The following is a 27,703-nucleotide window of genomic DNA, read 5'->3' as shown; positions in this document are numbered from 1 at the left end:
AGAGATCTTGTGTTTGTGTTTTGACAAAACTGACGTAGTCTTGTGTTGTCTCCCTTCATTAGTCAGAGTGAGCTTGTCTGATGTGGTTTTGTAAGATTGTGTGCAGAAGGAGATCACCGGGGCCTAGCCGGGAGCACCAGGCCAGCTTCTGCCACCACCCAGACCGACCTCTAAGTGTCAGACCAGGACCCAGATGTCGGCTGCTTTGTTCTTTCTCTACTGTTACTACATAAGTGTATGCTGTCTGAAATTTGGCTCTTGGCACACAGTTTTCCTGTTGAGGTCCTGAAGATAGGTGCTCACCTCTCTGGGAATGAGGTGGAGGCTTTCCTGAAGAGAGGTTCTTCTTCCACCAGCCACCCAGAAGTTTGTCCATCCTTAAGTTGGAAGTTGGGCTCCAGAGGTAACTTTTCAGCTGATCAGTATGTTGTGAACACATTTCTGTATCATGAAATATTTCAATAGGGTTCCCTAATGATGGGTGTTTAAGGGCACCTTCCCTGGAGATGTCTTATCCTGTACATTTGGGTGAGGTTGGTTATGTGAGTTCTTAAAACGATTTCCAGGTGATTTTTGTGGGTGCTCCTCTAGGTAATAAACAGTCTACCAACGTTTCCATACAAATGTTCAGTTTCTAGGCTCTCTGTTCTGCTCCAATGGTCAAATTTTCTATCTCTGTGCCAGTTTCACTCATCTGAATTACTGAAGTTTTATAGTAAGTCTTGGTACGTATTAGGGAAAGCTTTCCCGCTTTGTCTTGAGGAGCCTCTTCCTTATCCTTGGGCCTCTGCTCTTCCATATAAATTTTAGAATTAGCTTGTCAGTTTTCACCAAAAAAAACTGTAGCGAGATGGATTTTAATCTACGGACCAACTTGGGGACAATTGACATTTCTGTGGTATGGAGTCTTCTTATCTGTGAAATATATTTCTCCAATTTTTAAATGTTATTGTTAATGTTTTTCACTTATATATAAGATCCTCTATACAGATCTTGTAAATATTTTCCCCACTGATTTGTAATGCCACCTCTACCATTTACAAAGTTATACATATGAGTCTATCTCTGGGCTCTCTGTCCTATTCCATTGATCCACTACACCAAAACTGCCTTGTTGGAGTTGTGTAGCTCAGTAAGTCTTATTTTATAGGGAAAGTCTCTCTCTACCCCAACTTGCAGGCTGTAGTTTGCCAAACCCTGGTTTAAATGATCATGAAGCATCTTTGAATATAGGCCCCTGAATAGTTTCTTAAGCATTAAAAATTAACTTTTCAGCCAATGTGTAGTTACAGAGTTTTAAATTTCATTTGAATTTGTCACACCACTTTTTTCAAAAGTATTTATTTCCACAAATTTTTATTCACAGCTGAATATTACAGTAACTAATACAAGCAATTTTTATAAACAAAGGTGTAGTTTACAGATTTGGTCAAAGTGGAAAAATATTTTTATTAGTAGTATTTCTTCTCCATTGCTAGATTCACCCATGAATATGATGGGATCCCCTTCAGTGAAGAAGTCCTTCATCCAAACATCAGTTGGGAGCAAAAGGTTATAGTCAAATCTGGATTATTCTGATACTGTATCACTTTAGAAAGTAGTTTAAATTCATTTTTGATTGACCCCCTTTATTAAAATTAGAAATTTTTTCAGGAAAAACAATCTTGAGTATCTATCTAATGACCTTTATAATAAGAAAAAGCCCTATGGCACTGGCATCCACCTCTAATTTTCTATACTCCCCAACTCTCTATGGTACCGATGTGTACAAAAAGTGCATTATGGCTATTTGGGTCATGCAGCAAATAATTTGAGAAACTGCAGAGAAGTATACTATGAGGAAAATCTACAGTGTCCTGCCCCATGCTGTCATATTTTAGTAACTGTTTAGTCATTGGGCATTATACAAGTGCTTCAACCTAGGATGCCCTTGGCGCCTCAGAATGAATGAAAACAAATGTACTGTATGTAAAAGAAATGGATTCTAATGTATTTGTTACTATAATCTTAATGCATTAAGTGAAGCTCTAAGTAAATATTTGATGAACTGATGGTAGCAGTGTTAATTTTTTTTAAGTTTTCCAAGTTCCTCGTTTTGTCTTTTGTTTTGTTTTTACAAAAGCTTTAAAATTTAGTACAGGAAAGGGAAGAAACTTGTATTGATATTATGCTTCATAAAAAGGGGGGAAAAGCCTGTTTTCCTTTGGGTCTGATCTGCTTGCCGGGTACCATAAGTCTAACTGCAGCTGTGATGGCACAGGGAGAATGTAGGTGATATGCATGTAGGTGATATGTTTGTCAGCCTCGCAACGAACACACACTACTCTAGGTAGACAGATAGGTCCCATATAATACTTAAAATACAAATTGTTTAATCTAAGTATTTGATTCTTAAGTAATCTTTAAAATGCTTCTCATGTTTCAAAAGACAGATCAGAACACCACCAGGACGTTATGCTGAACATGAAAATTCTTCCCACAGAAACACTTATTTCAGAGAACTGATGTCAGTTACCTTAGTGACTGCTAAAGGCACATAGTGAGAAAAGTGACAACTAAATTTAAATAATTAAAATATAAAGACAGATATTTGGTTTAGAATTCAAAACTTTACGTTGAATTAAGTTATTTAAATTAAGTCATTATTGATTTCATGAAGTTGGAAAATGAATTGAACTGACTTTAAAAAAAATGCAAAGAAGAAAAATGGTAACATATTAAAGATGCTCCTTCCAGTTGCCAAGTGTTACATTAAAAAGGGCAGATCTAAACATTAAGTAACTGATTACTGTATTCCTTTATTCCTGGTGTCTATAAAAGAGTACTTGTTTTTTAAGTATATATAGATCAAGTACAGCTCCAGTGAAATACCTTTACCTTCGGAAGAGGAGAACTAAACCTGCATTTCTTAGGCTAAGTAGAGGACTATTCACGAGGTTCCCCCACCCCATTTATTCTACGTGCCAAGCTTTTATTCAGTGAGTCCCTGGCACCTGGTGATTAACCAGTGACAGCAGAGGGAGTAACCCAGAGGGATGGAGAGAATGAGGGTGTAAGACAGCACGTAGGACAGGAAGCCGTTGCATTTATGGAATCACTGCTTTTTACACTCCTTAGCACTCTAACAAGGCATTTTTGGTTCTTGAAGATTAAGAACAGGCCTTACATGAAGCCAGGTTTTAAACTAAAGTGCAGTAAAAAGCAAGTTACACATAATAAGCAACTTTAAAAAGAGGCAGCCACGGAATCAACTGGTTTAGACTGGCCTTCCAAAGCTAGTCAGCATGTGGGTTGTTGAAGGGTGTGGTCAGGGATGTCATATCATGTAACTCTAGCTGGGAAGGAAGGGAAAGGCACAGCTCTGCGTGGACACCTAAGAGACGCCGGGACGTGCAACGTGGAGGTCGAGGGGATCATGCCAACGACTCGGGTTGGGACGTGCTGGGCAGCGGTTTTCCCCCCGGGGGCTGTGCCTCGTCCTGCCCAGCGGGCGAGGAGAGCTCCACGCACAGGATTGTTTAGGGCTCGGAGTGTGTTGTGTTTCCAAGAGCCTTTTAAGCTGAGAGGCTGAGTAAGAGAAGGTGGCGGGGGATGGGGGCTCTACTTGTACTCTGTGGAGAAATTTTTTCTTCTTGATGCAACACAGAGGCTCTTCTATGATTTGCAAACACCATCTGTTCCTGTCATGGGAGCAGCATACTGTTATCTACCAGAAATATGAAAAAAATAGTAGAAGACTGTAAACAACATGTAGGATTTTCTAATCGAATGCTTGCTTTAGAAGAGACAAAAAATTATAAAAGTAGCAAACAAATAAATTCATTGTAATATTATCATTGAATTTTCTTTAAATCTCCCCATAAACCCATTGAATATTCTTTATTCTTTACAATTCATTGTAAAATTCATTGTAATATTATCATTGAAAGTTCTTTACACCCTTATTTCAAAGCAGAGATATTTACAGTTTTTTGTGGTAAATTTGAAAAGTGTTGAAAATAACCTGAAAAGGGAAAGTTGACATAAGCTTCTCTCCCTTTAAAAAGAACACACACACCCACAAACACCCAAAAGTTTTGGATAATAATTTAATAATACCTGAACTGATTTTTAAAAAAGGCTTTTCAAATAGTCTGATCCTCAAGATGAAGTTTGTTTTCCTTACTCTTTTAGTTATCTGGAATTACTAGCGCATTATGTAATGTTCTTTTTGGAGGTATAATGGCAATAAGGGATTAAAAGGCTTTTATACTGACTTGTTTGGTTTTTAATCTGTAAATAAGACTTGTTATTCTTTTCTAACATTTAGCTTACACAGATTTTTGTGAAAGTTTTGTTGACTCAGGAAGTGCATCGGAAACGTAATGAATATCTTTCTGTTTGCTCACATTTTTCGTTTGGGACTGCGGCATTTTTAGCGTAATTCTTCCGTAAATTCATGACTACACAAGTGGGTTTGAGTACGTTAGGGACTGAGTCTTCTAATTTTATTTCAGAAACCAATAATCAAACTGTTTACTCTGGAGGTCAATTACACCATTGTCTCTGCATCACCAGGCATTAAAAAATAGCTTTGGGAAACTTCTCAGAAGGCCCAGGTCTGTATATTTGTCCTCAAGACATCTCCCCATAAACCCATCCACACCTACGGTTTGTTGACGGGGGGAAATGTCACTCACTATATGACAGTGTCATGGTTATTAGTACCATTATTTGTTAAAAGTCCTCTGAAGGCAGTTTATGTGACTTACGTATGTTTAATATCATTGTACTTTGGGCATTCTCCAGCTATGTGCAAAGATCAAAACTAGGCAGTTTCCATTTTATAGACTGGCATCTTTTATATGGCCCATGGGGACTGCTTGGTGGCTGTAGATCATGATGTATATTTGTTTAGACCGAAATCATACTTTAAAAAAATCTTCCATATTTCAAGTGTTTTTATTCTGAGCAGTAGGTACAAAATAAAATAACAGATGTGTCTTATTCTGTATAGTTCACTCTGCACAGGTTCTCAACCTCTGATTTGATCTACTTTTATAGATTTAACAGATCCTTAAATTCAACTGTACTGTATACTTCCTTCTTGCTCTCACTGGCAGTCGAGCTTTGGCACATGCGTTTTCAGACTTCATTGAGGAACTCCAGATTGAGACACGCTGGAATGTGGATTGAGTCCATGGTCAGAGAAGATGGATTAAATGGGAACAAAACGGGAAACATGTGCTTGAAGTCTAACAGCAGGTGCTGAGGGTCATTCCGCTCTTGCAGTTGTGCCTGTGGGGAAGAATAAGATGACGTAAAATACTTCCTATGCCTAAAAATAGCCAGTTTTGGTGAACTCACAAAAATGAATCACAGGAATATTTATGTTACGATAACTGGGTGGGACTTCAGGAGAATGTGGTCTCCTTCTCCCTGAGGTATTTAGCAAGGAGCGAAGATCTGGTTTAGGCTTGTTGGAGGTCATATGACTTTAACTCCTCTCCCAATTCTAGCATTCTTTAAAAATTTTCCATCTAAGGGAGAATAGAAAAATATAGTTCAGGTGCAAATCATATGGCGAGGCAGTATGGTGAAGTGGTTAAGGCCATGGGCTCTGGAGGCAGATAACCTGAGCTCTAATCCTGGCACCACCCTGGGTGAGTTCCTGAACCTCTCTCTGCCTCAGTTTCCTCATCTGTAAAAAGGAATGGGGAGACTGACATCACACAAAATGACAGAGCAGGAACCTCCAGGGGTCAGTCCCTCCACTGAAGCAACCACTGAGCTAGAAAAAAGCAACTGGCATCAACTATCTTGTAACTCTGTAACCCGGTTGGACACTTACAACAACCAGGAGAGTGCCTGATGAAGGGAGAGCCTGCTCATCTTTGCTAAGAGATCAGTGTGCATCAGCTACCGTCCCCCATTCTCCAGCCCCACTGCAGCTGCAGGGATAGTAACCCACAGTCCTGGAGCAGCTGGCTGGTGCCAGGGTAGGCAGTGAGATCTTGTCTTTCAGAAATCTGGGGTTGTGCACTTTGGTCGGTCTGGCAGTGCCCTGAAGGACTGGCACAGATGCCTGCCTTGATTTTGGCTCTCTTGGGATGCAGTGGCTCCCTCCAGCAGCACCAACTGCAAGATTTAAAGGGATAGAGCCCGTCTCCTTTTCCCTTTATTTGGAGCCAGATATAGGAAAAGTATAATAACTAAAGTGAAAATTTTCATTTAGTTCACTAAAGGGGTCTAACAGCAGACTTGAGCAGGCAGAAGAAATGACCAGTGAAACAGAAGATAAAGCAACTGAAATTCTTCAGTTTGAGGAGTGGACAGAAAAAGGGGTGAATAAAAGTGAACAGAGCCTGAGGGACCTGTGGGACACCATAAAGTGTACCAACATATGCATCATAAGAGTCCCAGAAAGAAAGGGACAGCAAACTACTGGAAGAAATAGTGGCTGGATTCCCAAATCTGATGAAAGATATATTTCTCTCTATATATATCTCCAAGAAGCTCAACAAACTCCAAGCAGAAAAAGCTCAAAGAGATTCACACTGAGACACATTATAGTCAAAATTTCAAACCCCAATGACAAAGAAAGAATCCTGAGAGCAGCAAGAGAGAAGTGACTTATCACATAACAAGGTATCCTCAATAAGAGTAAAAGTGGGTTTCTTATCAGAAACCACGGAAGCCAGAAGGCAGAGGTGATATATTTGAAGTCCTGAAATTTCTTCTTTCTGTCAACCAAGAATTCTATATCTGGCAAAACTATCTTTCAAGATTGAAGAATTACAGTCAGCCCTCTGTATCCATGGGTTCTGCATTTGTAGATTCAACCAACCATGGATCAAAAATATTTTTAAAAACTGCAGGGCTTCCCTGGTGGCACAGTGGTTGAGAATCTGCCTGCCAATGCAGGGTACACGGGTTCAAGCCCTGGTCTGGGAAGATCCCACATGCCGCGGAGCAACTAGGCCCGTGAGCCACAACTACTGAGCCTGTGCGTCTGGAGCTTGCGCTCCGCAACGAGAGGCCGCGACAGTGAGAGGCCCGCGCACCACGATGAAGAGTGGCCCCTGCTTGCCACAACTAGAGAAAGCCCTCGCGCAGAAACGAAGACCCAACACAGCAAAAATAATAAATAAATAAATAAATTTTAAAAAAATTGCAGAAAGTTCCCAAAAGTAAAACTTGGATTTGATACATGCTGGCGACTATTTACATAGCATTTACATTGTATTCGGTACTATAAGTAAGCTAGAGATGATTTAAAGTGTACAGAGGATGTGCATAGCTTACATGCAAATACTATGCCATTTTATATAAATGGCTTGAGCATCCACAGGTTTTGGTACCCATGGAGGTTCTAGAACCAATCCCCCACAGGTACTGAGGGACAAATAAGTCATTTCCAGATAAACAAAAGCAGAAGGATCTGGTTACCAGTAACTAAAGAAAGTCCTTAGGCTGAAATGAAAGGACATTAGACAGTAGCTCAAAGCCATAAGAAATCAAGCCATAAGAAGAAATAAAGAACACTGGTAAAGCTAACAACATAGGTAAATGTAAAAGCCAGCATTATGCTTTTGGTTTGTAGCACCTTTTCTTGTATGATTTATACAAATGCAGAAAATAATTATAAATCTCTGTTAATGGGTACACATGTAGAACAGATGTGATCTGTGACAATAACAATATAAAGGCAGAGGGATGGAGATGTATAGCAGCAGAGTATTTGTGTACTATTGACACTAAGTTGGTATTATTTAAACTAGGTCGTTATAAGTTGAAGATGTGAATAGTGATCACCACAGTAACCACTAAGAAAATAACTAAAAAATATACAGAAAAGGAAAGTAGGGAATCAAAATGATACACTCGCTACAAGAAATAAACACACAAAAAGGCAGTGATGGAAGAATTGAAAAACACAAAACATATTAAGACATCCAGGAAACAAGTAGCTAAATGGCAGAAGTAAATCCTTTATCAGTAATACTTTAAATGCAAATTTAAAGGCAATTAAAAGGCAGAGATTGGTAGAATGGATTGAAAAAACATGATCCATCTACATGCTATCTACAAGAGACAGTTTAGACACACAAAAAGTTTGAAAGTAAAAGTTTGATAAAAGACATTCCAAATAATCAGAAAAGAGCTGAAATGGCTATATTATTGTCATACAAAATATACTTTAAATAAAAAAAGTTTACAAAAGACAAAGGAGGACATTATATATCTGTAAAAGGCTCAATCTATCCAGAATATATAAGAGTTACAAATATACATGCACCTAGCAACAGAGCTCAAAATACATGAAACAAGAATGGACAGAATTAAAGGGAGAAACAGTTCTATAATAATAGTTGGACACTTCAATACTCCATTTTCAATAATGGATAGAACCACCATATGGAAGATCAACAGCAAACAGAGGCCAAAGAACACCACTATAAACCAGTTAGACTTAACAAACATATACATGACCAATTTGGAGTTATCCCCAGAATGCAAGGGTGGTTCAACATACAAAAATACAAGACTGATATTCCTGTGTGTGTATATACCTCATGCATTGCTGGTGGGAATCCTTTGGTGGTTTAACACTCCCCTTAAATTTACATTCTTATAGGTCAGCATATTCTGTCCTCACCACCCAAGTAAATGGTTTGCTTTAATAAGCAACTTGTATTTATCCTACATAAGGTTCAAGTACAGGAGGATGGCATGGATTGTCCGAGCCTTTCCTCTGAGCGCTGTCTAGGGAGAAACAGAACATAAAACTCTAGCAAGAAAAACAAAACCAAACCAAAAAACCATTTTTTGAAAGAATTGCTGGACATGGGAATTGACTGCTAAGGAAGACTCAGAATCTGACTGTACATGTCTCCAGAGAATATCTGACCAACTTCCATTGTCTTTTTCCTACTTCCTTAATTCAAACCCAAGTCTGACTTGGCTCATATTCTTTGACCTTTGGCCTGAACTCTTCTTGTAAACAGTGCCAATTTATAAGCAGTTACAGCTCTCCCTCTAATGTATGTTTCAGGTATTTAAAGACAGAAAAGACTTTCCAAATCTGCACTTTGCTTTGTGTAAATTCTCAACTCTCCATAAAAACAGTAGCGGGTCAGAGAACTCAATGGCTTCTGTCATCAGTCTTTTCAGCAGCTGACTATACAATATCCATGTTGGTGACTCTCCGCCTGCTTCTCTGTGATCCCAGTCTTTAATAAACCACTGCATTTCCCCCACTGCCTTTAAGAGAACACCCTCCCTTGATCTTCAGCCTCTATTCTCTACTTACACATGACGCTCAAGTTAATTTATTCTTTTCCTGCCTCTTCCTCTGATTACTTTTCCCCATTTCATTTTATCCTTGTTTCATATTGACAATTACTTCACAGGCTAAAGAGGTTGTTTAAAAGTTTGAGAAAGTATTAGGTCTCCTCAAAATGTTACCCACATATACTAATGGGAGAAATGCTCCTCGTGTTTTGAGTAATCTTGATGTGACTCATCATTTACATGCTGTCCGCTACAGCGCCCACAAAGGTTAGGCACTCAGCCCAGATCACCTAGGGCTCAGCTTAGGCAGCTCATCTTCTTTTCTTTTTGAAATAGTGATCTTGGGGTCTTCTTATTTATTTATTTATTTTTGGCTCTGCTGGGTCTTCGTTTCTGTGCTAGGGCTTCCTCTAATTGTGGCAAGTGGGGGCCACTCTTCATCGCGGCGCGTGGGCCTCTCACCATCGCGGCCTCTCTTGTTGCGGAGCACAGGCTCCAGACGTGTAGGCTCAGTAGTTGTGGCTCACGGACCTAATTGCTCCACGGCATGTGGGATCTTCCCAGACCAGGGCTCGAACCCGTGTCCCCTGCATTGGCAGGCAGATTCTCAACCACTGTGCCACCAGGGAAGCCCAGGCAGCTCATCTTTATGTAAAAATTCCCATACTCTTAAGACAGATTTAAATAATCATTTCCCGGAAATGTTTTCTTTCAAGCATATTCCTAAGGGCAAATATTGTAAGCCTTAAGGTCAAGATTTAAGAGCTCAAGTTGTTTTCTGAAAAGAGTATTTCTTCCATTTGTGGGTAGGGTTGATATTCCGCTTACTTTGTTAATTTCATTTTGTGCTATAGTTTAGTAACATGCTAGTGGCAAATGAACTACTTAGACAATGTCTAAGATCTGAGAGGCAGAGATGATTGACGTTCAGTCTTCTGTGCATATATGATAAGTAATTCATGGGTGGTGTGGCTCATATGTACCTAAAGAGAACACCTAAAAATGTAAGGTCTTCTAGAATGTAACGTTATTTCATTAATAAAGAGAAGCAAGGTTAAAATCTAAACTACCAATTCTTTTATTTGTTGTTCACTAGGACTTTATAAAATTGATTAATATTTTAAAACTCACCTGGATTGTTCGTATAAAGGCCACTGTTACCCGTTCTTCAAATTCATTCAGGGGAGTATAAAGGTTCAAAATTTTGACAATCTGTTGGAATAAAAGCAGAAGTTTAGCACAGAGCTAAGTGAACATAAGACAACTTTTGAATTTTAAAGAACATATGACATTGGCACAGGAGGACACTTCTCTTTAGGCAAGATCCACAGTTTAGATACAGCTGGCCTGATGTTTAGGGGTCTACATTTGGTAAACTAGAGTCCGGAAGCTCTGCCTGGAAGATCTGAGCTCTCTTACCCCATTCCTCTCTCCCGTATACCTGCCCACCCCGCCCTCTACGCTCCATGGCTTATAAAGTAACGAGGATTTTAGGGAACTGCTGCCTGAAGCACTCAGCCTTTTATCCACGAGTAATTTAAAGGTTTCATTAAAAGAGTCCTGGGTATCTTACCTTATATAACAAAGGTCTTAACAAAGCCTTCCTACCTCCCCCCACCCCCAAAATCACTTACGAAGGAACAGATTTTACTCCTGTCTAAGTGGAAGCTAATCCTCTGTCTGCTACTAACTGTCTGGGGGAAGTAGCCAGCCCAGGGGCAGAGCGATGCCAGTTGCAGTCTAGGAGTAAACTTGTGAAAGCACCATTTTAAAAAGTTTCAAAACTTTCAGTACAGTTGTAGAAGGAAGCAGTTTTCCTCAGAGTTTGGGATCTCATCTCTTAGTAGTTAGTGGAGGAGGTAAGGAAATGTATGTTTACTTTGCAATGCTGAGTTTGGATTTTGCTGTTCTTTAGGTGCTGGGCAGGGAGAAGGTGCATGATTTAATTTGGAAAATCTGATTTCCTCATGCTGGTCTCATTCTGCGCTACCACCTTGTGGAGGGCCCATTTCTAAACAGGCACATTCATGACGGAGGGCAAGGTCACCTGTGTGTGGACAAGATCTATCTTTTTACAGACTGGTAATATCTCTGCAACCGAGTCCTAGTACAAATACAATTTTGAGGGGAAAAGGAAAGGAACATTTAAATGCCTCTAGCTAGATTCTCACTGACTTTATTTAAAATAATGTAAATGGATGCTAAGTGAAAACAGGACCATAATGGAATCATAGCTGTAAAGAAAACAATTTAATGCCAAATGCCGGATGCTTAAGTTTCTAGGTGAGAGACATTCCAGAATTCACTGTAAGCGTTTAAAAAAGTGTGTGCCTAAGCTTGACGTTTTGTGGGTTGACTACCTTATCTTTCTACGTAAGCAAGAGACACCAGAGAGTTACTGGGAAACCGTGTCATCTTGTTTCACAGACCGAAGTAGCCTTTGGTTCATCCAGGAACATCCCATCCTCTGGACCTTCAGGACTGTATCATTGGGAGCAGAAAGGGCCAGGAGTGCCACACTAAGAAACAACCCCCGGCAGGAACAGACTTGAAATGGAAGCTGGGCTTGCTCTGAGGCCCTCGGCTGACAGTGACCACACCTGCTGGGTGCTGAGGGCGGTGCACAGGGAACAGATGGCCTCTGCATCTTCGGGGCTTTTCTTCTTTAACTGCAGGAGCTGGGCTGCTTGGATCAGAGGTTCCATGGTCTCAGCAACTTCCCTCTGGTGCAGGTTTCTTCCCCGAAGCCACTCCTCCAGCTGACTTATATTGTACCTTAGACACAGGAAAAGTGAGTTCTGTTAAACCTGGCCTCCTACTTCACTGGGAAGAGCTCACCTCTTGTGTTTATTTTGCAGGCCAGCTGCCATTAGTGTTATCATTCTCCTCATCTTAATTGTCCCACATGGGCAAAAGCGTGAAAAGTACCTGGCACTCAATAACTTTTTGTGAAATGAGTGGGTGCTTAAAATCAAGCCAAGATGAAGTACCTAAAGTGTCTGTACTAAGTTAATGAGAAAAAAAGGCATTAACTATATTGAATTAAAACTTAACATTTAACATTCGCAAACATGTTTGTACTTCTCTGTGAGCCTTCATGCCTCTTAAGTCATTAATTTTTCTCTCTGACCTATCCACCTCATATTTACAATCTTCATATTAAAGTATGTAAATGTGTTTAAGCTCTGAACTAATTTGTCTACCGGGTCACCATCTCAGTGTGTGATGAATTTCTCCAACCAATAAAAAGGTGATGGATCTGAGTCACATACTGACTGTGACAAGGACGATCAGTTGCATTTGGATTTCAGTTTCAGAGACAAGCGTGCCCGACTGGGGCTGGTGTGTGCCAGGCCAAGGCGCCTCTCGTACCTGAGCTGCATGCCTGTGCTCCAGGAGCAGACGTCCTTCCTCAGAAGCAGGTTGTTGAGCGTCACCGCGTTGATCATGTAGAAGAGCTGTTTGAACACCTGCAGGATGATCTCGGGGTCCAGGCCCTGGTCGCACATGACTGTGTGGAAGGAATTCATCTGGCGGATGACGGCTTCCAGGCAGTAGGAGTTATCTCCATCCGCCAGGCTGGAGGTGCGCTTCCGGTAGCCCGTGGGCTTCACCCCAGACAGACCCTGAATGCTCTCGTTCTCCAACATGGCAGACACTGAAAGAAAAGCATGATTAGAGAAGCTGCATGTTCCCAAAGAAGATCTGTTTTCGGGTCACTGAGATCACACAGTACTCAGGGCTTTGGCAGTGATCCCACCCAGAGGTGAACAAGGTCGACGTGCTTAGGAACTTACAGCATTTGGCATGGAATTTCTAACCTGTTGATTTCTACACAGAATAGGACTTCCACATAGAAATCTTGGACTAAACCTGTGGACCAAATTTTTGCGTAAATTTATTGGTGATGGGACAGAGGTAAAAGGCACGTACCGACTTAATTCTGTTCTGGCTTCTGTGCTGAGAGACCAAAATGGAGCAACTTGGGTGTAGTCATGGCCCAGCCACTGCCCTGGGCCTGGACCCTGAGATCAGCCTATAGGTGTTCAAATAGCTTTTCTCCATCAGCCACCGACCATGTAAATCCTAGGTGAGCTGGTCTGTCATACTTACTGCCCAGCACTTAACTACAGGTCAGGCACTTTATATTCAGTATTCCTTTTAATCTTCCAACAACCCATTTCCTAATGAGGAAACTGAGGCATAAAGAGGTTAAATAACTTGCCCAAGGTCACCCTGCTAGGAAGTGGCAGGGCCAGGATTTGAACCCAGGTATGTCTGATTCCAGAACTGCTGCTGCTAACCATCATCTTACCTGAGTCATGAAACATCCCCAGTTCTCCCTGTCTGGTGAGAATAAACTGGCGCCTCATAAGAGTCTCAGACAGGAAGAAGGATTTGGAATGCATCTTATCCCAAGGGGTATATTTCTGGATGGCATGTAGGACTCTGTCCTACTTGGAATCCACTTGTAAACTACTTGTGTTGTAAGAACCTGGGGAAAGAACTACTTACATGGTCCAGGAGACTATTTCCTCAACAGCCTGTAAGGAGCACCGTGAGTGATGCATATATGTGTCACTTTTCTTGTGACTTAAAAAATAACTGCTCTTATTTTCAAATCTGATTTCATGTTAAGTGCCCGAGTGTACTGCTTTGGACAGAATGTTTAATAAATATTTATTGCATGAGCGTTTACTACTGTGTTCATTTATGTGAACATACTTAATGCGTTCCTTTCTCCATGAATAAAGTATATATATGGGCAAGCGGATTATATCTTTTCACTGTACATGCATTTACACTTTCTGAATTTATATTTATTACTTATGGAAATTAGTTTCTTTTGGGAAAAAAAAATACAGTATATTACAGAAAAAGAGATAAAGGAAAAGTGATGTATACTCTCACTACCCAAGCACCACGTGCTCTGACGGGCTGGCGTTGAAAAGTTCATAACTGCTTTTGAGCAGGTGGCACACACCTCCTCAGCTTCCTTCACTGGGAGGTCCTGGCTTTCTGGAGGCCGCACCTAAGATATCTGGTTCCCTAAATGTAGGGAGTGCTCACCCTCACTTCGGATCCCGTGATGAGCGCAGGAGATCTCCCGTGCCAGCTTACCTATCATCGGCTGCAACAGGCCCTCGGAGATTTTAATGAGCTGCTGGTAGATCTGAATGGAAAGGTCGCTCAGCACCTGGCGGTATTCAGTGAGGTCAAAATTCTTAAGACAGTGCTCATTCTGCTTCGCCGTATTCTGAGTCATGAAGCCCTGCAGAGGCAGATGGGTGCTGTGCTGAGGCTCCGTGGCCTGCCGTGCTCAGCAGGCCTTCTGGGCCTCCAGTCACTTTCTCAATACCCTATTTGTGGGGCCCGATCAGGCTCTGTCTGCTAATATGATGTTCTGCCAGACCCTGTCAGTTCTTTGAGGCTCTTAGATTTGAAGGCAGTGTCAAAACTAAGCAAATAGAGGACTCGAAACTGCTTAATGAAAAAGGCCGCAGTCATTTAGTCCAAATCCCTGAAGTTTCCCTAAGGTAGCAAAGTGAAGTTTGGTAGCAGGTCCAGGGAAAGAGGGAATCCATGCTTTCTGACTCTTTACCCAATTCTCTTCCCAATATACCAAGTTACCCTAAAATATTAGATTATACACAGTCCCTAAAGAAGTACCCGGGTCAGAGTATATGTTTTTAAAATGAGAAATTTATGTGGATTCTATCACTGAGTATCAGAATTAATGGATGAACTGAAACGATTCCACAGCTACAGCACTATGTCTTCTTAGCTTTCTATGCTAACAAGATGAAGTAACAGGCAAGTTCAGAGTTGCTAATATCAAAAGGACTCATGTGACCAATGTCTCTCTGTATTCAGGCCAAGGGGAACCAAGAGCAGCCAGAAGGTCAGTGTTTTCAAAAGGGTAACTATCCTCGGCAAAGCCTCTCATACTGTGTCAAATCAGAAATCCATTTTTAAAGAAAACAAGAGCAGGCAGAAGGGACTACCCTGCTGGTGCAGTGGTTAAGAATCCGCCTGCCAGTGCAGGGGTCACGGGTTTGAGTCCTGGTCCGAGAAGACCCCACATGCTGCATAGCAACTAAGCCCGTGTGCCAGAACTTCTGAGCCTGCACTCTAGAGCCCGCGAGCCACAACTACTGAAGCCCGCATGCCTAGAGCCCGTGCTCTGCAACAAAGAGAAGCCACCACAATGAGAAGCCTGCACACCGTAAGGAAGAGTAGCCCCCGCTCATCCCAACTAGAGGAAGCCTGCACGCAGCAGTGAAGACCCAACATAGCCAAAAAAAAAAAAAAAAAAAAAAAAAAGGCAGAAGAGAGGATAACAAGATAGCTGTTATTTAGGCTACATAGATATGGTTATGCTGTGGTTCAAGTCTTGTCCCTGGGAATATAAGCACGTGAAACAATAGCCTAACGTAATGGAGTTCTTGGTCCTCCCTAGCCCTATGTAATGTTCCCTGCAGGGTACAGACAACATTGGGTCAAGTGATGACTCTCAACGAGATAACCTTAAATGCAGTTCTCTGCTTAAAGTGAAAGCTTGTATATAATATTAGGGTTATGGAATAGAGGACATCTGGTTTGAAATGAAGCCCATTTCTTCCAATAATACAGTAAACACTATTTCTTTAATATTTAGCCCACTCCCTTTTATAATAAAAGCAGCTGTATCAAAGATCTGATTCTAGGAGGCAGATGGAGTCAAGTTCCATTCCAAGGGTGGCAACACTGACTGGCACGGCATATACCCTTTTACTCTCCCAGGGAGAAGAGTCTGTGAAAACTTGTTCTGGCACAAAAGATGGAATAAAGCTTTCAAAATTGTTACACTATATTGATTTACACTGTCTTGGCCTTGGGGAGGGAGGGTGGAGAGTGAGATGTGAAAGGAAGGGGAGAAGGAAAGTCAAGGAGGCCTGCAAGGCACTGGGAGTGGGCAGTGCCTGGGACGAGTTGGGATTCTCACCAGAGAAATTAGCGTGAAAATGGGCCGTATGTTACTAGGTCACTGGGCTGAATGCAGAGCATGGGAAAAGTTCTTTCGAGGACCAGCAGTGGGAATGGTGAGTTCTAGATAAAGCTGGACCCTAGAGGTCCAGAGCAGAACATTAAGTGATAGGGTGAGCTGGGCCTCAGGCCAAGGAACTGAATTTGGTGAGAAGCTCAGAGCTGGGCCTCAGGGTCAGTTTGCACAGATGTAGTGCAATTACATTGAGCCTCTTCTCTTGGACCATCTCTGTCTGTCTTAAAATGGACAAACTAATTGGTTGGCTTAGGAGACAATCTGACATCCCAGACAACTGAGCTTTCTGCATTCACAGAAATGGGGCTCTTCTAGGACTGCTTCAGAAAATTAAGGTCACAGCGTTTTCAGGGGGAGTCCCGAGGGCTCTCAGATGATGGATGGGTTATGCAAATTCATTTCCCTACAAATCCACTTATTCATTCAGGGTGCTTTCCAGGGGCCCTTGGGGTCATCGAGGCCTGCCTTATTCCTGCTTCCAGTGAACAGGTGCCGAAGGCACGCCCAGAACCTGAGGTCCCAGAGGGGCCCCAAAGGTCTCACACCCTCTCTTCAAGGGATACAGAGCAGCTCAGAATGACATTTGGACAAAACAGAGATGCCTTCTATGACCGAAACCTCTGCCCTCCTTCTGACCTGAGATCTGAGGTGCTCTGAAGTGGAACACGTGTTGCTGTGCCCAAGGAAACGAGGGCCTAACGGCTGAAGAACACACGGCACCCTGACGGAGTTTAAGTGCACTTTAGGGGACTGGGTTTATCTTACACTCACCTCATCCCCGCTGTACTGCTTCAAGCAATGCAGGAGGCGGCAGGTGTTGGACAACCAGAACGATGTCATCTCAAAGTCATCATTGTGCTTCTGTGAAAAGAAAAAGAGGTTCCTGGTTATGAGTAAGTGGTTCCCATCTGGTCAAATGCTTACCTGGTCCCTCCATGTCCACGTTTCCTTCTCTTACCCAGTAGGCCCCAAGCAGATCCGATGGCAAGCGGGCCCTTACTAATCACAGTCTCACAGAAGACAGCCATCCCTACGAGGCTGCGTGACTGCTCTTCCACTACCGGGGATGATTACGACCCAGCCCTGGTCCCCGATCAGTGGTCCACACACGTCAGCTGCCTCTACCGCTGACGACTACAAAGCCAAGTGACACAGACGAGCTTGACTCCAGCAGCCCCGGGCTCTGCTGTGAGCACTGGGCCAGCTGGCCTGGCAGGTTCTCACCATCAGTGATCCAACATAAGGGCTGTTGGGGAGCACGTGGTGAAAGATTCTGGTATCCTGTTTATCTAGAGGTCAGGTGTAACTTACCTTCAGACCTGGAGATTTTGGAGAAGTTGCGATCACAAAACCCAGACAGAGAGAAGCAGCGGTGAGCTGTTGTTTTCCCCGAGTTCCCCACACACCACCACCTTCGGCCTGGACACTGACCTTGAGGACCTTCTTGATGCCGTTGATGGTGGAGGTCAGCAGGGAGTGCACCTTGAGGTCGTCGTTCACGTAGTCCGCGTGCCTGATGCACATGTAGAGGATGTAGGCAGGGAGGCAAGGCACGGTGCCCGCCAGCGCCTGGGGCTTCAGGTCTACCGGCAACAAACAGCAAGAATTAGATGTATAGCCGATGCTTGGGGCTGCAAGAATCCTGGCCTGCAATGCCAATAATTTTAACATTTTCCTGTAGCTCCTTATGGGGGTTGGGAGAGGAGCAGGGGAGAAGCTGCCCTGATACACAGATTCCCTCTGACCTTGACCACCGGTAGTTTCAGAAACTAGTTAAAAACCCCAAGCAAACAAAACTCATGTTCCTAATTGTTTAAAATAGCCTCCTCACTCCTCGTCCTTGCAACATGGGGAAAAGAATCCACAGGTGGCTCCCTGCCCGAGTTTACACACGGTAAGAAGGGCCCGCGGCCAGAGGCCAGCTGGAGACAGGAGCTGGCTCCCTTACCAGGCGGCCGGGGCGAGAACGTCCCACCCCTCTGCACCAGCACTTCCCGTGGGGGACACACGGGCCCTGCAGCTGCAAGAAGGCGAGGCCGGCTCCCGCAGACAGAGCCCGCGTGCCAGGGGCTGGGAGAGCTGCAGCAACTTCTAGCGCGTCCGGCGCCCGGTTCGGCAACTGCATGGCAGCGCCCGCCGCCCGGACAGCCTCGGAGGCAGCAGGTGAAGCAGGCCACTGACTGGCCACAGCCGCTCTCCCCTCCCCACGCCGCCGCCTCCCTCTTGGCCAGCGGTAGCCTGGCCACACTCAGGGACAGCTGCTCCCCCCTCCCCTCCCCCCAACTCCTCTCCTCTAAACCGCCACCCCGTGTGCTCTGGCAGGACCAGAAGCGGCTGGTGGGCCTCCCCGTGAACTGCAGACTCCTGCTCAGCCTTTTGGTCCTTTCCTGCCAAAGCCCCTGGAGGGCCAGGGAGAAGCTGTCACACTGCTTTCCATGCCAGAGGGGGCCCGGGGAGGCACAGACCAGGCCGAGAGCAGCAGTGCTTGGTGGGGGCCCAGAGCAGGAGGAGAAAAGGCCCAGGGACAGGCAAGATGAAAGGCGAGCACGAGGCCCGGGCACAAGGCCACGGGCCTCAGACTCCAGGCGTGCTCACTGCACCCCCAGGCCTCACCCCACACCCTCATGACCGCCACCCCCAAGCTCCACCCAGCCCAGGCCTCAGGAGCCACCTCTAGGCTTGGAAAGGCAGTGAAGGAGGCCACCTCCCCTCCACCTGCAGGGCAGCTGGGGGAGGGGAAGGGGCAACTCCTCAGATCTTCCGCCAGGGCGGTCTAGGGCCAGGGCGGTCTAGGGCCAGGGCCGTCTAGGGTTGGGGCTGTGCATGTGCTGCCAGCTTCTCCAGTGTTACCCGGCCTCAAATACACCTACAGGCCATAATACTCTGGGTACCTGGTTAACATCTGGGCATCTCATAGGTTTAACAGATGACTGCAGATTGGCCTTTGGCTCTAATTAGAATGCCAATAACATTTATACAGAAAAATGTGTTTTAAGGCCCAGACTTCCAACCTACAGCTTCTTGCTTCGAGGCTGACCCATATGCAGATTGCAGATAGCTTGTCCTGCCTTGGAACTTTCTATTGTGATTTGAGTCCCGTAGCAGCTAAATGGTAACGTCTTGGGGGCAGGGACCATGGCTCTACTTTTCTCCATCGTCCACAGTAACCAGCCAACACTGGGCCGTGATCAGTGGAATCCCGGTGTTCGTGTGGAAGGGTCTTTTGGAGGGAAGGTGACCAGTGCTGTGTGCAGGCGGCTTAGCAGATGAGCTGGCCTGGGGCCACCTGAGCGATGACCGTGGGAGGGAGCCACCCACTGGCTGGCACAAGCAGCCTCCACCATTATTATTCTTTTTGCTCTGACGCTCTGAACTTTGAGTTTCATTCATCAGAGATTAAAGGCTCATTCCTAACGGTGTTTGAACAAGATGCAGCCTGGTTAAGGAAATTTGAGGTGAACTTACATCACATTTAGTAGTCAGGCAATTGTGGGGAAATTAACCTTTATAAAAAGAGCAAAATACTCAGCTACTAAAAATACCCAAAACAAAGAGCTGAAGCAAAATCTGTGCTAGGCTGAAGCCATGCTCCATTCTTCCCGCAGCCCTTGGCCCAGTACTCAGCAGACTGGGACTTCGATAAACGTACACTTCTCTAAAGTAACATTTACCTCTTATTTGAACTCCAAATACCCCTGCAAAAGCTACCACCTCTTTGAATTCCTCACACTCGAGAAGGGTTTCGCAGCTTAACACAGCACTTTCACCTTTGTCATATTTCAAGTGTGGGGCGGGCGGGGTCAGTATCCTCATCCCCATTTTACAGATGGGAAAACTAAGAGACTGGAGAATGGAGCTAGTAGCTCAGGGGCCAGAGGACCAGACCACCAAAGATCCCTCCTTTTTTGGTCCAGGACTCTTCCTGCCGGCTCTGCAGGCAGCTGATGAACTGGGCTGAACACAGAGTAGGAAGGCTGGCATGTTTACATGGGATGTAAAACCAGAGGGGTCGGAGCTGGTACAACTGGCAAACCAGGCCCGGGGCTGGCAAGGAAAGCAGCTCCCCAGAGCCCTGCATGCGGCCCCGGGGGCAGCCCACACACTAACCCCAGCATCACTATCACCTGGGAGCTGGTCAGAAGTGCAGCAGCTCGCGGTGGTGGCTGAGAGTGGCTGGGGGATGGAGGATGGGGGAGGAGGAAGAGGGCAGGGGTGTCTGTGGGATGGGGGGTGTGCAGGAGGTGCAGGAGGAGGGGCGGGGGGTGGGATGCCACAGAGGGCCTGACCTGTCACCAGATTCCGAATGAGCAGGGCCTCGTCCTCCTTGTGGTACTCCAGCATGCCCTGGAAGTCCTTCTCTTTCCGCTGCACGGTGACCTGCCTGGTGAGCTCGTGGCGCCTCCTCTCACTCTGGGCCAGTGCCTGGGCAGCTGAACAGGAGAGAGGGACGGAGGATGAACTGGGACCTCCAGGCTCAGGCCCGGGGGCGGGGTCATTTCAGGTGGGTGGGGTTGGGGCCTGGGGCCCCAGGGTTCTGGGTTCTCTGGGCTGTCACACTCCTTACATGGTCTGTCCCTGCAGCCTGGGCCACACTCCAAGTGTGACCAGAGGAGCTTAGCATCAGGCACTGGGGGCCACTCAGGACAGGGGCTGGGGAAACACCCAAAATGGCAACGGGCAGGTTTTGGACCAGAGAAAACTCGGGAAGGATGTGAGGCGCAGGATGTACAACCATCTGGCTGGGGAGCTGTTTCTTTTTCTCCACCCAGCTGTAAGAAAGGGAAGGAAGGAGAGAGAGGGAGGGAGGGAGAAGGAAGGAGGGAGGGGGAAGGAAGGAGGGAGGGAAGGGGAGGAGGGAGTGGGAGGGAAGGAAGGAGGGATGGAGAGAGGGAGGAAGGGGACAGGACAGAAGGAGGGAGGGGGAAAGAGGGAGGGGAGGAGGTGGGGGAGAAGAAAAAGCCTGAGTGACCAGGACTTTGAGAACTCTAGGAACAGAAAAGAGAAATCCAAAGATAGAGAAGGGCATGTGGGGTATGGGGGCAACGGCCCAAGGCTGAACAGGACACAGCCCTGCCCTCCTACAGCCTCGTCCAGAGCAGCAGGTGGACATAAGCAGGTGATTAAACAATACGTATGATGGGAACTGTGACGTAGCTGTGTGGTGTCAGGACAGCAAAAGAGGGGACTGGAACCCTAAGGACGTAACTCCTGAGCTGAGGTGGAAGGATGGGGGGGTATCCCAGGTGGTGAGGGGACAAAGAAAGGTTTCCCAGCAAGGCAGGCTGTTTAAAGGGTGGGGAGTGACATGATTAGATCTACAGCGGGGAGTCCAGGAAAGAGAACATTCTGGGGGTTTCTGGGAGACTGATTTAAATCTCTGCCTGACCTCTCTGGGCCAGATTCCAGCTGGGAAGTTTAACCACAGAACTGACCTCTCTCCCTGACCACTGCAGCGTGGAGAAGGGCCCCCGCGGTTCGGGGCTTTATATCATGGAGGATTCTTTCGAACCAGAAGGTATTGCCTCCCAGCTTTAGGTCCTCTGAACGCAGGACCACAGGGCCACTGTCTCAGCTGCCCCTCCCCGCAGAGCTTGAGTCAGCACCCAAACACCTGCTAGGTTTGTGGGTCATCAGTGCAGGTTCCGGCAAACTGAGACTGGGGGAGCTCCTGGGGTCTGTGTGATTGTGTCACGTGACTGCCCTGGGCAGGGGCGGTAGCAGGTAGGGGAAGTGGAAGTGTCGGGCGGGCAGGCAGTCCCCTCCCTGAGGGTGGCCGAGCACACCTGTGCCTCACGACACCCGCGCTCACACCCTACCTTCCAGGTCCTGGACTTTCTTCATGTAAATCTTCAGTTGCTTTTTGAGCTTCTTCTCGTTCTTCTCCAGCTTTTCCACCAGTTCTTTAAGGTCCTAAAAGCAGAAGGAAGCAGTGTGAGAACAGATCTAATCCTGCCCTGGAGGGCAGGGGCGGGATCCGGGGCCCAGCCTGGCTCACAGGCAGCATGGAGGAGGCCAGGCCCTGGGTCCAGCAGGAGGTCCGCCCCAAGCAGCCCGCCGCTCCCCAGGTCTGGACCCATGAAGTGGGAGATGGGTCACAGTGTTCTCTCAGCCTGGACGGCAGACTCCTCTGGGCTCAGGCTGCCTGGTGCCCTGCCCAACCCACAGTTCTCTAGGCCGAGCCTCCTCAGGTTGCCATGCCAACCCCCAGGAGACCCTCAGCCTCAGGGTCCTCAGGTGGCTGGGAGGTGCCCTGGGAAGGAATGGACAGGTGAAGGCATGAGAGCGCAGCGGGGAGGTGTCAGCTGGACGAGCCTGCAGGCCAGCGAGGTTACCTGGGGCCCAGGAGCAAAACAGGCTCTTGGCCCGGGCCCCTCAGTGGCTGCCTAACTCCTAGCAGCCACCACCACAGGGAGAAAATCAGCCCCCGGGACCTGAACAGCATTACTGTCGCCCTGACACAGCTGGGCAGTGGAGGCAGGAAGCTCCACGACCGTCAGAGACACTGACTAGGAGTGACGCAGGAGACAGAAGCGAACGTGCCCCTGTGGAACCTCGGAAAACATCTGGACCCCCTTTCTCCTTCCTCCTCTGCACGGGTGACGTCCCTTTCGTGCCTCCTGCCTCAGGTCAAGCCTCCCCTACAATTCTTTTTCTGTAATACTTGTTAATCCCATGTAGAATCATGCTTTTGGAAACACCATCTTCTTTCTCTTCTTTTTTTTAACATGTCTTGCTTCCCCTACTAGCCTGTTAGCTCTCTGAGGACACAGACTGTCTTTCATTTCTCTGGCATCTGCGCGGCTCCTTTGGTTACTGCCAGGATGGCTACCAACCATTCTTCCCCTCCAGCAAGAGGAAGAGTCCATCCCCGTCACTCAATCTGCCCAGATTTGTCTTAATCAACAGAATGTGGCAGAAGCGACCCTGGGCCAGTTCTGGGACTAGACTTGAAGAGGCCTCCCAGCTCCTCCTGTTGGAAGTCAGCTGCTGTGTAAAGCAGCCCATGGTGGTCCAATGAAAGAAGGCCACGTGTGTGCAGAGAGCAGATCGCGTGGAGGGGAACTGAGGCCCCAGACACAGGACTGGGGCTGTCTGTGTCCTCCAGCCCCCTCCAACCACAGAAGAGCAGAGACAAGTCACCCCCACTGAGCCCTGCCAGAATTCCTGACCCAAAAAATGTGGTTGCTATTCCAGGCTGCTAAGTTTTGGGGAGGTTAGTTATACATTAACAGATAAATAAAATAGCTCCACAAACACTTGCTGACTGTAGATTTCTAGACTCTCTACTCCTACCACAGGGCCAAGCACATGAACCCTGTCCATTTGGCGAAAGGCCACTCCTGGTCCCCTTTGCTTCTAGAACGTGACCTCCCAGAGCTGGGCTCCACGGGGCACGGCGACTCACCAGGTTCTCATTGGTCAGCCGGGACAGCTCCTGCTGGATGCCGAATTCCAGCTGGGCCTCTGGGGACAGCAGTAGCGTCTGGCAGAAGGTCTGCTGCTGCTCGTCCATCTCCTCCTTCAGGGCCTGCACCTGGGCCTTGAGACCCTCCACCTCCTCCCCGTGCTCACGGCTCTGAGCCTGCAGCTGGGCCTCCAGCAACCTGCACCCGGGAAGGAGGGCAGGTAACCGTGTGGCTTGCGTCTGTGCCCCCAAGTAGGGGACACACGTGGACACGCAACAGGGGAGCAGCCGAGCAGGGACACAGCAGCAGCAGCAACTGCATGAAACCAACAGGGGACGGACACGGAGGGGAGCAGATCCACGGGGCTGGGCGGGCAAGCAGGCCAGCCTTCCTCTGGGAGGACAGGGGATCAAGGCCAAACACGGCACCCCTTGACTTAGGCCTTTTTCTCAACCACCCTCATCCCTTTGTTCTTTGTTCCTGAGCACAGTCTATTGGTCTGGGATTGAGAGAGTGTCTCCATGTCAAAATATCATCAGCAGAAATAAACTTCTTACAGCATCTTTTCAGTAAAAGCGTCCACATCTGCCCAAAGTTCACAAGAAGCTCCTTGCTAAGACAAAACTCTGGTAGACTGAACTAGCTATATTGCTTGCATATTTTCCCTTCAGTAGATTCTCTGCAAGTTTTAGAAAGATCCTTTCTTTTTACCTTTTTTTAAAATTTTTGAATTTTATTCATTTTTTATACAGCAGGTTCTTATTAGTTATCTATTGTATATATATCAGTGTATACATGTCAATCCCAGTCTCCCAGTTCATCACACCACCACCTCCAACTCCCTGCCGCTTCCCCCCTTGGTGTCCACACATTTGTTCGCTATAGAAAGATCCCTTCTTTTTATTTACCTTATACCCACTTCATCTCTGGCCTTTTATATACATTTTTTCCCCAGTCAAAACAGAAACTAAGACTAATTGCAAATGATCTGGGGGGAGGTTTAAGATCAACTGATGTCATGACAAGAAGCAGAGAGACCTAGAGAAGATCTGGAGAAGGCTGGGGAGAAGCTTCGGGAGACTCTCTGGGCAATTCTGGGAGACACCTTCTATTATGAGGGAATGGGTAAGGAACTAAGGGAGGTTCCAAAGCAGCCTCCTCTTCAGGAAGTTAATTACTGATATGACTATGATGCTGTCTTCTTGGGCGTAACTACTTGAACAAACTTTCATCAAAAGCCTCCTGACTTGGTCACCCCACCCTCTCCCTGGGATGCAGACAAAGACTGTGACCAGAGCTCAGCAGAGTCAGGACCATGGAAGTGCCTAGGAGACAGCTCCATGTTTCTGCAGTTCTGCTAGTTCTGCTGTCATTCTGGGAGGAGATAATTCCCACAAGACAGGAGGGAGCAAATCTACAAGGGAGCAAGAGAGAGGGGAAAGTCTACACCGGGAAGTCCCGGATGGAAGCAACCCCGTGTTCAGTCAGCTCCACGGCGGCACCAGGTGCAGTGCTTGGCCCCAGGGACTTCTCAGCAAAGTGACACAAATGAATGAAGAAATGACGGAGGGGAGACTGATTCACCCATTCATCACAGGCAGCGTTACCAAAGGAAAACAACAATGCGAGGACTGTGGAAAGTAACTTGGTAATTGAATCAGCATTTTTAGGGGACACACAATATTTAGATAACATCCGATCTTGGCTACAATAAGCTAAAAGTAATCACCAGTAAGTTATAAATTTAATGAGAGAAGTAGACTGGAACGCTTGGGCTCTAGGAACTCTGACCGAAGGATTAGCTCCCGGGTTGCACTGTGAGTTTGCTGCTCACATCTTTCTTATCCTCCATGTAGACTGTAGTTGGGTGACTTAGTCCAGGGTTCTGTGCAAAGTCGGAGAACCCCTGACTTAGCAGGTGAGAAAACTAAAGGTGAGAGAGGTTTGAGGCCACTGCCAGCGGCAGATCTGTTTCCGGATCTCCTGAGGCACAGGGCTGTGCCTTCTTTGTCTTATTAATGCATTCATTTCTTTATGTATTAAAGCACATCCTATTCCCCCTCCCACCCCAAAATAAAACAAACTTCTAGATGGGACAGGAATTTGATCTTACTCCAAAATAGCCACTATAATACAAGTAGCAGCTAATATTTATTCTGTGCTTTCTGTGTGGCAGGCACGTGCAAAGTGCTTCACCTTCATCTATTCCTTGCAATGACCCGAGGAGGCAGGTCTGATTCTGATCCACATTCTACCAGAGAGGAAATGAAGCCAGATGTCATGTTGCTCACAGGTGGGGCCATGTTTGAACCCACAGCCGGGAGACATGCTGCCTCGAGAACCAGCTGACCTCAACTTTCTTCTGCCAAGTAGAGAGGCTCTTGATACTGTAACGGGACCTCCATGACGTCATCAGCAGGCAGAACTCGGGAGACGATGCGAGAGGCACTGGGCTCCCGCTCCAGCCCGCCGGCATCAGGCCGGGGGTGCTGGGCACAGCACTCACGCCACCTCGCCCAGCCTGTTTCCTCTTCTGGGAAACAAGCCTATTGTTGCGAATCTCAAGTGCACGAAGCTATGCCACAGCCCTGAAAAGCCACGCGCTGGCAGGAAACGTGCGATGTGATCGTCAGGTTGTGTTAATTCTGCGCACATCTAACTTCCTTTGCTAAGCTGATCACCCAGGGCTGATGGCCAAAAGGGTTACGGATTCAGGCTCCAGTAGCAAATGGAACCAGGTTCACATTCTGGATCTTCTGCTCAAGCAGCAAGTTCCTCACACCCTGCAAGCCCCAGTGTCTTTGCCCCGTGAGCGCGCGGTGAGGGTCAGACATGGCGACCCTGAAGCACACTGGGCGCGGGGCTGGTCAGCTCTTCTGAGGTCCAGGCAGTCACTGCAATGGCGACTGGCACACGTGCTGGAGGGCAGGCTGCCAGGACCCCTGTGCTTGGAGCACGGCCAGCAGCACAAATGCACAAATGACTGATCCTGCAGTCAGGATGGTCAATGTGTAGCACGGAAGCAGCACAGACTCAGAAACCCACAGAATGAAATTCCCCTCATTCTAGAGAGCTGTGCACCTGCTGCCACGTTACCTCCCTCTGGTCTATTCCTTCACCTGCAGAGTGAGTGAGCTGCAGCCGGTGGTCTCTGAGGTCCCGGTGAGCCATCTAGTGCTACCACCTTGACCCAAACAAGCAGGCTTCACACAAAGTGACAGACGACGATGCAAGGGGCTACCCGCCAACACCCCTCCCCGTCTCACCCCCGCGAACTGTGCCCTTGCATCCACTCCAGCTGAAAAACAATTAAGCATAGACACAAGCGGACAGAACAGAGCAGACACAGGAAGAAAGGCACACATTTGACCTGGCAACTTGCTTTAGGCCTTGGTAGGCCAAGCCGAGCTCTCCATCTTCATTCAAGTATCCCCAATCCTCAGTCTTGCTAGAAATAAAGGACAGAAAAACAGGGCGTCCAGTGTAGAGGCAGAGAGAGGGCAGCAGAGAGCCCGGGGAAGAGATACTACAGCCAAGGTGTGGAAAGGCAGGAGGGAAGGCTCCAGAACACCCAGCTCCCCTCCTTTCCCTCCCATCACCAGCACCTCCTCCTGTGGGATCACTGATCACCCCAGGCCGGAAAGCACGCTCCTGAAGACAGAGCAGAGGGTGGCGCTTTTTCTGCTTATCTGCAGCACAGGCAGGGCAGAGGCATTTACCTGTGCTCGCTCACGGTCCTTCCAACTACCAGGAGGATTGGGAAAAGAAAGGGAGAATCAGGAGATGCAAACAGGACAGGGAGGAGAGGACCTGCGCAGGGTGGAAGGTGCAGACACTGAGCAGGGGCTAACTGTACAGGGCGGGGTCAGCGGCCTCCCAGATGCCGGATCTGGGGAGCAGCACGGCGGCACCTTGGGGACACCTGGCTCCGAGAGGACAGGGAAGGAGACCACATATTTTGCCTGCTTTGTAATGTGTGTTT

The 27,703-nt window shown here is 46.8% G+C and overlaps 1 protein-coding gene across 1 annotated transcript in view; it reads right to left on the bottom strand.

Moving 5' to 3' along the window:
- Positions 1–3,663: 3,663 nt before the first annotated feature.
- MYO5B (myosin VB) overlaps positions 3,664–27,703 on the bottom strand; it is a 396,769-nt gene continuing 372,729 nt past the window's right edge. Inside the window, exons 30-39 of the mRNA XM_082853383.1 lie at positions 23,721–23,919; positions 22,132–22,225; positions 20,602–20,745; positions 17,747–17,898; positions 17,087–17,176; positions 14,395–14,545; positions 12,646–12,931; positions 11,874–12,048; positions 10,405–10,485; positions 3,664–5,277 (exon numbers count right to left, since the gene is read on the bottom strand). Coding sequence (XP_082709509.1) covers positions 5,125–5,277; positions 10,405–10,485; positions 11,874–12,048; positions 12,646–12,931; positions 14,395–14,545; positions 17,087–17,176; positions 17,747–17,898; positions 20,602–20,745; positions 22,132–22,225; positions 23,721–23,919 — 1,525 coding nt within the window. The 3' untranslated portion in view covers positions 3,664–5,124. The remainder of the gene's footprint in view (positions 5,278–10,404; positions 10,486–11,873; positions 12,049–12,645; positions 12,932–14,394; positions 14,546–17,086; positions 17,177–17,746; positions 17,899–20,601; positions 20,746–22,131; positions 22,226–23,720; positions 23,920–27,703) is intronic.

The sequence above is a fragment of the Leucopleurus acutus genome (assembly GCF_964270905.1).
Source record: "Leucopleurus acutus genome assembly, chromosome: 13".
Lineage (NCBI taxonomy): Eukaryota > Metazoa > Chordata > Mammalia > Artiodactyla > Delphinidae > Leucopleurus > Leucopleurus acutus.
Note: the sequence above shows the minus strand (reverse complement) of the source record. Positions and strands in the feature narration are given on the sequence as shown.